The sequence below is a fragment of the Salmo salar genome, chromosome ssa09, assembly GCF_905237065.1.
Source record: "Salmo salar chromosome ssa09, Ssal_v3.1, whole genome shotgun sequence".
NCBI lineage: Eukaryota > Metazoa > Chordata > Actinopteri > Salmoniformes > Salmonidae > Salmo > Salmo salar.
The window spans coordinates 152,775,439-152,788,486 of record NC_059450.1 but is presented as its reverse complement, the minus strand read 5'-3'; the positions used below and the strand labels follow the sequence as shown (position 1 = coordinate 152,788,486).

General features: G+C 43.2%; 1 protein-coding gene across 1 annotated transcript; it reads left to right on the top strand.

The window, feature by feature from the left end:
- On the top strand, window positions 1–5,180 carry LOC106609098 (extracellular calcium-sensing receptor). Its single transcript, XM_045724837.1, has 7 exons — window positions 1–314; window positions 780–1,074; window positions 1,599–1,888; window positions 2,134–2,429; window positions 2,756–2,979; window positions 3,347–3,692; window positions 3,964–5,180. The coding sequence occupies exons 1-7, from the start codon at window positions 37–39 to the stop codon at window positions 4,878–4,880; spliced, it is 2,646 nt and encodes an 881-aa protein (XP_045580793.1). The 5' UTR covers window positions 1–36; the 3' UTR covers window positions 4,881–5,180.
- The last annotated feature ends 7,868 nt before the right edge of the window (window positions 5,181–13,048 follow it).

The following is a 13,048-nucleotide window of genomic DNA, read 5'->3' as shown; positions in this document are numbered from 1 at the left end:
CGCTGTGCTACCCCATACCTTCTACACATCAGGGGAATGAGGCTCTCTCTGGTTCCTGCTCTGGATCCAAGTCTGGCTGGTAGTCTGGTTCTACTACATCTAGCTGTGGTGGCTGGTGGGCTTGCCTTGCTCTCGTCTGCCTCTGCCTCTGGGCTGGAGTCTGTCAGATGCAGGCTCCAAGGCACACCTCGTACTCCGGTGTTCTCCCAGGACGGGGACTTTATCATCGGGGGTGTTTTCTCCTTCCATTACTTTATGAAAACTATGGATCACAGCTACACCAGCCTGCCTGAGCCCCTGCAGTGCACAGGGAGGTCAGTGAGCGCAAGAGGGAACAGGGGACAGGACTGTGGCTGTGTGATGGTAGACAGATACATTTTGTTATAAAGACAGAGAATCAGTGTGTTTAATGATCGGTAAACAGTGTGTTTAAAGACCTATAAACAATGTGTTTAAAGAGACAAACATTGTTTTAAAGACAGATAAACAGTTTTTTAAAGACAGATAAACAGTGTTTTAAAGACAGATAAACAGTGCGTTTAAAGACAGATAAAAAGTGTGTTTGTGTCTGAGAGAGTAGGTAAAGACTATTGTTGCAAAGGATCACATTTTCAATTGCAAGCTATCCTACAATGTCCTCAATTACAGACAATAAAAGTGTAGGCATATAGATGGTATGGAAAATAATACTAGATATTTGTCTGTTTGCATTTGTAACATTCTATAGGCTAGTTTATGATTCATCAGGAGCTGCTCACTGACCCATCTTCTATTTACAGCATGGATTCCCGTGAGTTGCGCTTCTCGCGCGCCATGGTCTTCGCAGTTGAGGAGATAAACAACAGTTCATACCTTCTACCGGGTGTCACGCTTGGTTATCAAGTGCACGACTCCTGCAACTCGGTCCCTATGGCCGTGAAAGTGGCCTTCCAGCTGGCTAACGGCCTGGATCCCATGTTTGATACCGGAGAACAGTGCTCGGGGTCGGCTACAGTGACAGCTATCGTGGGGGAGTCTGCCTCCACACCTACCATCAGCATGTTGCGCATCATCGGCCCATTCGGCATTCCTCAGGTAAACTCCTGTAGAAAGAAATCATTCAGCTTATTTTAATTTACTGTATTCCTAGTTTATATTCTCCTCTCTTTCAGGAATGAGTTCAACTTTTAATATACTGAAATCCTACTGTATATTCTCCTCTCCTTCAGGAATGAGTTCAACTTTTAATTCACTGTATTCCAGCTGTATTCTCCTCTATTTCAGGAATATACATTTCTGAGTGAAGTTATGTGTAGAAAGGTATTTGAACATAGACTGAGGAATATGAGTCTGGAGAACGTCTGGAGGCATTAAAACATGATCTGAGGACTATCTTTCATAGGCTAGGTTGTTATGGAGACCAGAGATTGGTGTCACACTTTTGTGTATCCTTTTCAACCTGGCCTAATGAAAAACAATGAATTGGCTAATTCTTATTAATGTCTCCCTAACATCAAACTACATAGATAAATAAAAAAGCAGGAAGTAGCCAATACATTAGAGTTGTTAGGCCGACATGATGTTCTTTTTAATGTTTTCGACTGTCTGTTTCTACCCAGGTGAGCCACTATGCCAGCTGTGAGTGTCTGAGTGATAAGAAACAGTATCCAACCTTCTTCAGAACCATCCCCAGTGACCAGTTCCAGGCTGCCGCTCTGGCCCACCTCGTCAGGCACTTCGGCTGGACCTGGATTGGGGCGGTCCGTTCCGACTCTGACTACGGTAATAACGGTATGGCGGCTTTCCTACAGGCAGCACAAGAGGAAGGCATCTGTGTGGAGTATTCTGAAGCCTTCTCCCTTACCAACCCACTCAGCAAAGTGCAACGGGTGGCCGACGTGATCCGCAGGTGATCCATGATTACTTGTGAACTTTTCATTCACACAAATGCAAGACTATATTTATAAATAATTCTATTGTTGTTAATTTCGCTTTGTTCCCAAAGCTGATCTATGAGACCAACATGATTTGCATATCTTAAGCTTGTCAAAGGTGTTGATTAATACTAATGTTCATGTTCACTTCTCTGAGACATTCCAATGAATGACAAACATGACCAGCATATTAAGGATATGATACAATCATGTTCCCCAGCTCCACAGCCCGGGTGGTGGTTGCATTCGTATCCGCTTGGGACATGAGAACCCTGCTGGAGGAGATGGACCGCCTGCCCTCTCCACCCCGCCAGTGGATCGGGACTGAGTCCTGGGTCACTGACCCAGATATGCTGCGCTTCGGCCTGTGTGCCGGGGCCATCGGATTTGGCATCCAACGCTCTGTCATCCCCGGCTTCAGGGATTTCCTCCTGGACCTCTCCCCACAGAAGGTGTCCAACTCTCCCATGTTCACTGAGTTCTGGGAGGGAGCCTTTGGCTGTAGGCTGGGGATAGGTATCTATCTATCTATCTATCTATCTATCTATCTATCTATCTATCTATCTATCTATCTATCTATCTATCTATCTATCTATCTATCTATCTATCTATCTATCTATCTATCTATCTATCTATCTATCTATCTATCTATCTATCTATCTATCTATCTATCTATCTATCTATCTATCTATCTATCTATCTATCTATCTATCTATCTATCTATCTATCTATCTATCTATCTATCTATCTATCTATCTATCTATCTATCTATCTATCTATCTATCTATCTATCTATCTATCTATCTATCTATCTATCTGTCTATCTGTCTATCTGTCTGTAGGGACCTCCTCTACAGGTGTTGGGGTTGAGGAGAAGGTGTGTGATGGCAGTGAGGATATACAGCATCTACAGGCCCCCTACACAGATACATCTCAGCTGCGTATCACTAACATGGTGTATAAAGCTGTTTATGCCATAGCACACGCCATCCACAGCATTGTTTGTGAAGAGAGAGAAAACTCCACTGTGAACTGTGACAAAAACCTTAATGTGAAGCCAACACAGGTGAATGACAAGTCTGTAGTAACATTTCCTGATGAGTATGTTTATTTAAACTACATGTATGAAGGCCTATGAGTTCTCATTATACTTTACAACTTGTTCTGAAGTAAAGCATCTGATAAATATGAGTTGTTATTAATGTTCTGATTTCTCTCTCTCCTTCTCTCCATCTCTCTTCCTTTCTCTCCATTTCTCTCTGTCCATCTTTCTTCCTCTCTCTCCATCTCTCATCTCTCTCTTCCCCTCTCTCCATCTTTCTCTCCATCTCTCTTCCCCTCACTCATCTATCTCTTCCCTTATCCTCATCTCTCTTCACCTCTCTCCTACTCTCTCATCCCCTCCCTCTCTCCCTTGCCCTTCCAAACCCCAGGTCCTGGAGAGATTGAGGAGGGTGAACTTCTCTCGTAATGGGTACCAGGTGTCTTTCGATGCCAACGGGGACCCAGTGGCCACCTATGAGCTGATCAACTGGCACATGCGGGATAGTGGGAAGATCGACTTTGTGACAGTGGGGCGCTATGATGCGTCCCTGCCTCCTGACCAGAGGCTTGACATCGAGAGGGAAATCACCTGGTTAAAGAACAGTACACAAGTACCTGTGTCAGTGTGCAGTGAGAGCTGTCCCTCAGGCACTCGTAAGGCTGTACAGAAAGGAAAGCCTGTATGCTGTTATGACTGTATCCAATGTGCAGAGGGAGAGATCAGTAATAACACAGGTAGGACAATAGGAATAGTTGGCATAAAATGTGTAGTAATTTCTATCATGGTTAACTAAGTAGTGGTATATTCATATTACCAGCACTACAAAGGTAGTGTCTTTCAATCATGTTCCTGTTCTTATTATCTCATGTAAGCTGCACATTAATTCAACATTCTTTATAGTAAACTGACAAAGTGCAGCATTGTGGTACATGTATTGTAAATAAATTAAACCTGAATCTGTTATTATTTGTCTGTCATTTGATGTCTGTTGTTTTTCCTGGTCAGATTCTTCAGACTGTCTGATCTGTCCCGAGGAGTACTGGCCCAACGCTGAGAGAGACCGCTGTATCCTTAAGCCTGTGGAGTTCCTGTCCTTCCACGAGGTCCTCGGAATCATCCTGACCGCCTGCTCTGTGGGCGGGGCATGTCTGGCCATCGCCACGGCAACCATATTTTACCGCCACCGAACTTCGGCCATCGTCAGGGCCAACAACTCTGAGCTGAGCTTCCTGCTGCTCTTCTCCTTGACTCTGTGTTTTCTGTGTTCTCTTACCTTCATTGGCCGGCCTTCTGAATGGTCCTGTATGCTGCGCCACACAGCGTTCGGGATTACCTTCGTCCTCTGCATCTCTTGTGTTCTGGGGAAAACAATAGTGGTGTTGATGGCCTTCAGGGCTACGCTTCCAGGCAGTAATGTCATGAAATGGTTTGGCCCTCCACAGCAGAGATTGACTGTAGTGTTCTTCACGTTTGTCCAGGCTTTGATATGCACTCTGTGGTTGGTCCTGTCCCCTCCCTTCCCCATTAAAAACCTCACTACCTACAAGGAAAAGATCATTCTAGAGTGTGATGTGGGTTCAGCTATTGGTTTCTGGGCTGTGTTGGGATATATAGGACTCCTGTCTCTCTTGTGCTTTGTGCTGGCTTTTCTGGCTAGGAAGCTGCCTGATAACTTCAATGAGGCCAAATTCATCACCTTCAGCATGCTCATATTCTGTGCAGTCTGGATCACCTTTATCCCAGCTTATGTCAGCTCTCCTGGGAAGTTGACTGTAGCTGTGGAGATCTTTGCCATCATCACCTCTAGCTTTGGGTTGTTCTTTCTATTATTTGTTCCTAAATGCTTTATTATTCTGTTCAGGCCGGAGAAGAACACCAAGAAACACCTTATGGAGAAGACATCCAATGATATACGTTATTAAGAAATGATTGAGGGGAAAAAACATTGTAACATTCAGTTATATGGTTTATTGTACAGTTAGGTACGACTACTCTGACAGAGATCACCAACAATTTAGCAGATAATTATTGGTAACATTGTAACTAGTAACATGACACAGGTTCACTTGAGATATTCCAATGTTATGAGAGATTGTTCAAATCTAGTGTTAAAATCTAATTTGACCTGCTAAATGATGTGATTAGCAGTAGCCTACAGAGTGGAACCACTTCCATGTTGTTGGAGAAAAACTTTATTCCTATATGAATTGATATAACATTGAAGTGAATGTGTTCAATTGCTATTCTAATTCATTGTAGTAAGTACTATAATAATATAATTTAATAAACATTTTCAGATATATTGGTGTGTTGTCAATGATTGCTTGGCCTGTCAATCCACATTTGTTAGATACCTTGTTTTTTATATTCATTGCATTTTATTAATTACAGATCACAAATAAACCAAGCACATTTTTGCAAACACTTGACCAGTGATGGTCAGTCTTCTCATGCTTACATCACCTACTAGAGCAGTTAGTTAAGACACACACTGTTCAAGAAGCCAAATAGTTTCTAGTGCAATGTAGAGTACTTCAATTTCTATTTATTTAACAAGTCATTTAAGACCAATTTCTTATTTACAATCACAGACCACCCCAGCAGAACCCTAACACGGACGACGCTGAGCCAATTGTGCGTCGCCCTACGGGCCTCCCAATCACGGCCGGTTGTGATGCAGCCCGGAATCGAGCCAGGGTCTGTAGTGACACCTCTAGCACTGATATGCAGGGCCTTAGACCGCTGCACCACTCTGGAGCACAGGAACTGTAGTGGGGAGCAACCATTATGAGCTGTGGTTATGAGTAACACTTAACACCAAGTTGTTCTTTACTTGTAGGACCAGTCAAACGTTAGAACACACCTACTCATTCAAGGGGTTTTCTTCAACCGTCCTCCGTCGGACGTCGGAGCAGACGCTTTTACTAGCCCTGGGCTACTAACTTTAAACGCCGCGTCGCCCGCGTGCTAGCGTAGTAACGACTACTCCGCGGCTTCCCTGTTCCATCTATGGCTGCCCCCTGGACCCTATGATCACTTGGCTACATAGCTGATGCCTGCTGGACTGTCCATTAATCACTGTGCTCCATTCTGTTTATTTTTTTTGTTTATCTGTCGGCCCCAGCCGCGAACTCAGGCTGTGTGTGTAGTTAACCGACCCTCTCTGCCCAGTCATCACCATTTTACCTGTTGTTGTTGTTTTAGCTGATCAGCTGTTGTCTCACCCGTTGTTGTCTAGCTAGCTCTCTCAATCAACACCTGTGATTGCTTTATGCCTCGCTGTATTTCTCTCTGAAATGTCAATATGCCTTGAGTACTGTTGTTTAGGTTAGTTATCATTGTTTTAGTTTACAATGGAGCCCCTAGTTCCACTCATCATACCTCTGTTACCTCCTTCGTCCCACGTCCCACACATGCGATGACCTCACCCATTATAACCAGCATGTCCAGAGATACAACATCTCTTATCATCACTCAGTGCCTGGGCTTACCTCCGCTGTACCCGCACCCCACCATTCCCCTGTCTGCACATTATGCCCTGAATCTATTCTACCATGCCCAGAAATCTGCTCCTTTTATTCTTTGTCCCCAACGCTCTAGGCGACCAGTTTTTATAGCCTTTAGCCTTACCCTCATCCTACTCCTCCTCTGTTCCTAGGGTGACATGGAGGTAAACCCAGGCCCTGCGTGTCCCCAGGCACCCTCATTTGTTGACTTCTGTGATTGAAAAAGCCTTGTTTTCATGCATGTCAACATCAGAAGCCTCCTCCCTAAGTTTGTTTAACTCACTGCTTTAGCACACTCCGCCAACCCTGATGTTCTTGCCGTGTCTGAATCCTGGCTTAGGAAGGCCACCAAAAATTCTGAGAATTCCATAACCAACTACAACATTTTCCATCAAGATAGAACTGCCAAAGGGGGAGGAGCTGCAATCTACTGCAGAGATAGCCTGCAAAAGTCTGTCATACTTCCCAGGTCTATACCCAAACAGTTCGAACTTCTAATTTTAAAAATGAATTTCTCCAGAAATAAGTCTCTCACTGTTGCCACCTGCTATCGACCCCCCTCCTCTCCCAGCTGTGCCCTGGACACTATTTGTGAATTGATCGCCCCAAATCTAGCCTCAGAGTTTGTTCTGTTAGGTGACCTAAACTGGGATATGCTTAACACCACGGCAGTCCTACAATTTAAGCTAGATGCCCTCAATCTCACACAAATCATCAAGGAACCCACCAGGTACAACCCTAAGTCCGGAAAAATGGGCACCCTCATAGACGTTATCCTGACCAACTTGCCCTCCAAATACACCTCCGCTGTTTTCAATCAGGATCTCAGCGATCACTGCCTCATTGCCTGTATCCGCTATGGGTCCGCGGTCAAACGACCACCCCCTTCACTGTCAAACGCTCCCTAAAACACTTCTGCAAGCAGGCCGTTCTAATCAACCTGGCCCGGGTATACTGGAAGGATATTGACCTCATCCCGTCAGTCGAGGATGCCTGGTCATTCTTTAAAAGTAATTTCCTCACCATCTTAGATAAGCATGCCCCGTTCAAAAAATGCAGAACTAAGAACAGATATAGCCCTTGGTTCACTCCAGACCTGACTGCCCTTGACCAGCACAAAAACATCCTGTGGCGGACTGCAATAGCATCGAATTGTCCCCGCGATATGCAACTGTTCAAGGAAGTCAGGAACCAGTATACGCAGTCAGTCAGGAAAGCAAAGTCTAGCTTTTTCAAGCAGAAATTTGCATCCTGTAGCTCTAACTCCAAAAAGTTTTGGGACACTGTAAAGTCTATGGAGAACAAGAGCACCTCCTCCCAGCTGCCCACTGCACTGAGGCTAGGTAACACGGTCACCACCGATAAATCCATTATAATTTAACATTTCAATAAGCATTTCTCAACGGCTGGCCATGCCTTCCTCCTGGCTACTCCAACCCCGGCCAACAGCTCCGCCCCCCATGCAGCTACTCGCCCAAGCCTCCCCAGCTTCTCCTTCACCCAAATCCAGATAGCAGATGTTCTGAAAGAGCTGCAAAACCTGGACCCGTACAAATCAGCTGGGCTAGACAATCTGGACCCTCTCTTTCTAAAACTATCCGCTGCCATTGTTGCAACCCCTATTACCAGTCTGTTCAACCTCTCTTTCGTATCGTCCGAGATCCCTAAAGATTGGAAAGCTGCCGTGGTCATCCCCCGCTTCAAAGGGGGTGACACCCTAGACCCAAACTATTACAGACCTATATCCATCCTGCCTTGCCTATATAAAGTCTTCGAAAGCCAAGTTAATAAACAGATCACTAAACATTTCAAAACCCTCCGTACCTTCTCCGCTGTGCAATCTGGTACCCGAGGCGGTCACGGGTGCACCTCAGCCACGCTCAAGGTCCTAAATGATATCATAACCGCCATCGATAAAAGACAGTACTGTGCAGCCGTCTTCATCGACCTGGCCAAGGCTTTCGACTCTGTCAATCACTGTATTCATATCGGCAGACTCATTAGCCTTGGTTTTTCTAACGGCTGCCTCGCCTGGTTCACCAACTACTTTGCAGACAGAGTTCAGTTTGTCAATTCGGAGGGCATGTTGTCCGGACCTCTGGCAGTCTCTATGGGGTTACCACAGGGTTCAATTCTCGGGCCGACTTATTTCTCTGAATATATCAATGATGTCGCTCTTGCTGCGGGCGATTCCCTGATCCACCTCTACGCAGAAGACACCAGTCTGTATACTTCTGGCCCTTCCTTGGACACTGTGCTAACTAACCTCCAAATGAGCTTCAATGCCATACAACACTCCTTCTGTGGCCTCCAACCGCTCTTAAACGCTAGTTAAACCAAATGCATGCTTTTCAACCATTCGCTGCCCGCACCCGCCCGACTAGCATCACCACACTGGACGGTTCCAACCTAGAATATGTTGACAACTACAAATACCTAGGTGTCTGGTTAGACTGTAAACTCTCCTTCCAGACTCATATTAAACATCCCCAATCCAAAATCAAATCTAGAATCGGCTTTCTTTTTTGCAACAAAGCCTCCTTCACTCACGCCGCCAAACTTACCCTAGTAAAACTGACTATCCTACCTATCCTCGACAAAATAGCTTCCAATACTCCACTCAGCAAACTGGATGCAGTCTATTACATTTTACATTACATTTTAGCAGACACTCTTATCCAGAGCGACTTACAGTTGTGAATGGATACATTTCATACATATTATTCCCGTACTGGTCCCCCGTGGGAATCGAACCCACAACCCTGGCGTTGCAAACACCATGCTCTACCAACTGAGCCCCTCTGAGCCACACGCAGTACCATTCGTTTTGTTACCAAATCACCTTATACCACCCACCACTGCGACCTGTATGCTTTAGTCGGCTGGCCCTCGCTACATATTCGTCGCCAGACCCACTGGCTCCAGGTCATCTATAAGCCTATGCTTGGTAAAGCTCCACTTTATCTCAGTTCACTGGTCACAATAACAACACTCACCCGTAGCACACATTCCAGCAGGTATATCTCACTGATCATCCGTAAAGCCAACACCTAATTTGGCCACCTTTCCTTCTAGTTCTCTGCTGCCAGTGACTGGAACTAATTGAAAAAAATGCTGAAGTTGGAGACTTTTATTTCCCTCACCAACTTTAAACATCAGATATCCGAGCAGCTAACCGATCGCTGCAGCTGTACATAGTCCATCTGTAAATTGCCCACCCAATCTACCTACCTCATCCCCATACTGTTTTTATTTTATTTACTTTTTTGCTATTTTGCACACCACTCTACATGCACATCATCATATGCTCATTTATCACTCCAGTGTTAATCTCCTAAATTGTAATTATTCGCTCCTATGGCCTATTTATTGCCAACCTCCTCATGCCTTTAGCACTGTATATAGACTTTATTTTTTCTTCTGTATCATTGACTTGTTTATTGTGTTATTAGCTTGTTTATTGTTTACTCCATGAGTAACTATGTGCTGTTGTCTGTGTCACACTGCTTTGCTTTATCTTGGCCAGGTCGCAGTTGTAAATGAGAACTTGTTCTCAACTAGCCTACCTGGTTAAATAAAGGTGAAATCATAAAAAAAAAATAGGGCTTCCCATAGAAAACCATTGGGAAATACTATGACCTAAAAAAAAACAATCCCTGGATGGTTTGTCCTCGGGGTTTCACCTGCCAAATCAGTTCTGTTATACTCACAGACATTATTTTAACAGTTTTAGAAACTTTAGAGTGTTTGGTATCGACAGCTATCAATTATATGCATATCCTAGCTTCTGGGCCTGAGTAACAGGCAGTTTACTTTGGGCATGCTTTTCATCCGGACATGAAAATACTGCCCCCTTTCCCTAAGAAGTTTTAAGTGGTACTTTAAAATATTTACACCATTGTCTGTAACCTGGTTCAGGTTATCAGTCAACCTACCAGGGTAGTTACTAACAGAACAGGACTGAAATCATCAGCATGTATTAATCACAAATGTACTAATGCTGCATACATTTTCTTGAAAGCAGTATCCAAATCCATCAGATGTAGTGATCACATTATAGTAGCCATATCTAGGAAAACCAAAGTTCCAAAGGCTGGATCTAATATAGTGTATAAGAGGTCATACAATATGTTTTGTAGAGATTCCTACTGTATCTTGTTGATGAAAATCGTATTTGTTGGTCTGTGGTGTGTAATGACAAGCAACCAGATACTGCACTTGACACATTTATGAAATTGCTTATCCTAGTTACTAATAAGCATGCAATCATTATGAAAATAACTGTAAAAACTGTTAAATCCCTGTGGATTGATGAGGAATGGAAATATTGTATGGTTGAGAGGGATGAGTCAAAAGAAATGGCAAATAAGTCTGGCTGAAAAACCGATTTGGCAAACATACTACAAATTGAGAAATCATGTGACTAAACTGAATAAAAAGAAGACGGAACTACACTATGAAACAAAGAAACATGACTTAAAGAATGATAGTAAAAAGCTTTGTAGCACTTTAAATGACATTTTGGGCAAAAAGGCAGCTCCATCATTTATTGAATCAAATGGCTCGTTCGTCACAAAACCCACTGATATTGCAAACTACTTTAATGATTTTTCCATTGGCAAGATTAGCAATCTTAAGCATGACATGCCAGCCATAATGGTAAAGTGAGTGCTGGAAGAGGTGAAAAAATGATTGTTGTCTATCAACAATGACAAGCTACCGGGGTCTGACGACAGATGGAAAATTACTGAGGATAATAGCGGATTATATTGCCACTCCTATTTGCCATATATTCAATTTAAGCCTACTATAAAGTGTGTGTTCCCTCGGGGTTAAGGAAACAAAAGTCATTCTCCTAACTAAAAATAGTAAAGCCCCCTTAACTGGCTCAAATATCAACCAACCCTAAGTAAACTTTTGGAGAAAAAAATTGTTTGACCAGAAACAATGCTATTTTACAGTTAACAAATTGACAACAGACTTTCAGCACGCTTATCAGGAAGGACGTTCAACAAGCACAGCACTTTTACAATGGACTGAAGATTGGCTGAGAAAAATTGAAAATAAAAAGTTTGTGGGGACTGTTTTGTTAAACTTCAGTGAGGCTTTTGACATTATTGATCATAGTCTGCTGCTGGAAAAATGTATCTTATGGCTTTACACCCCCTGCTATATTGTGGATAAAGAGTTACCTGTCTAACAGAACACAAAGAGTGTTCTTAATGGAAGCCAATCCAACATTTTTATTTCATGTATTTATTTAACCTTTATTTAACTAGTCAAGTCAGTTAAGAACAAATTATTATTAACAATGACGACTTAGAAACACTGGGTTAACTGACTTGTTTAGGGGCAGATCGATAGAGTTTTCCCTTGTCAGCTCGGGAATTCAATCTAGCAGTCGAACAGTCTAGTCCTATTGGCATGCTGACTCTACACATTATTTACCCTACAGTCTAGTCCTCTTGGCACGTTGCCTCTCTTATTTTTTCTCTACAGTCTGGTCCTCTTGCCATGCTGGCTCTACACCGTATTTACACTACATTGTAGTCTTGTTGGCATGCTGCCTCTCTTATATTTCCACTACGGTCTAGTCCTCTTGGCACGCTGGCTCTGCACATTATTTTGCCTACAGTAAAGTCCTCTTGGCATGCTGGCTCTACACAGTATACAAGTATATATAAGTATAAGTTTATACGTTTTAGCACAGAGACAAGGCAAGAATGGCTTTCTATGGCATCAACTGGAACATAAAATTTGACATACCAATTAGGACCTTTCTAAAAATACTTGAAGAAGTTATATAATGTATTGCACTTTCTGGTTGTGAGGTCTGTGGTCTGCTCACCAATCAATAATTCACAAAATAGGACAAAGAACAAATTGCAAAATTCTGCAAAATATCTTCAGTGTACAACATAAAACACCAAATAATGCATGCAGAACAGAATTAGGCCGATACCCGCAAATGATCAAAATCCAGAAAAGAGTTGTTAAATTCTAAAACCACCTAAAAGGAAGCGATTCCCAAACCTTCCATAACAAAGCCATCACCTACAGGGAGAAGAACCTGGAGAAGAGTCCCCTAAGCAATCTGATCCTGGAGCTCTGTTCACAAACACAAACAGACCCCAGAGAGTCCCAGGAGAGCAACACAATTAGACCCAACTAAATCATGAGAAAAAAATATTACTTGACACATTAGAAAGAATTAACAAAAAAAACTAAGCAAACTAGATTGCTATTTGGCACTAAACAGAGGGTACACAATGGCAGAATGACTGACCACTGTGACTGACCCAAAATTAAGGAAAGCTTTGACCATCTACAGACTCAGTGAGCATAGCCTTGCTAGTGAGAAAAGCCACCGAAGGCAGACCTGGCACTCAAGAGAAGACAGGCTATGTGCACACTGTCCACAAAATGAGGTGGAAACTGAGCTGCACTTCCTAACCTCCTGCCAAATGTATGACCATATTAGAGACACATATTTCCCTCAGATTCCACAGACCCACAAAGAATACAAAAACAAGTCACATTTTGATATACCACAGTGTGCAATCATAGCAGCAATATTTGTGACC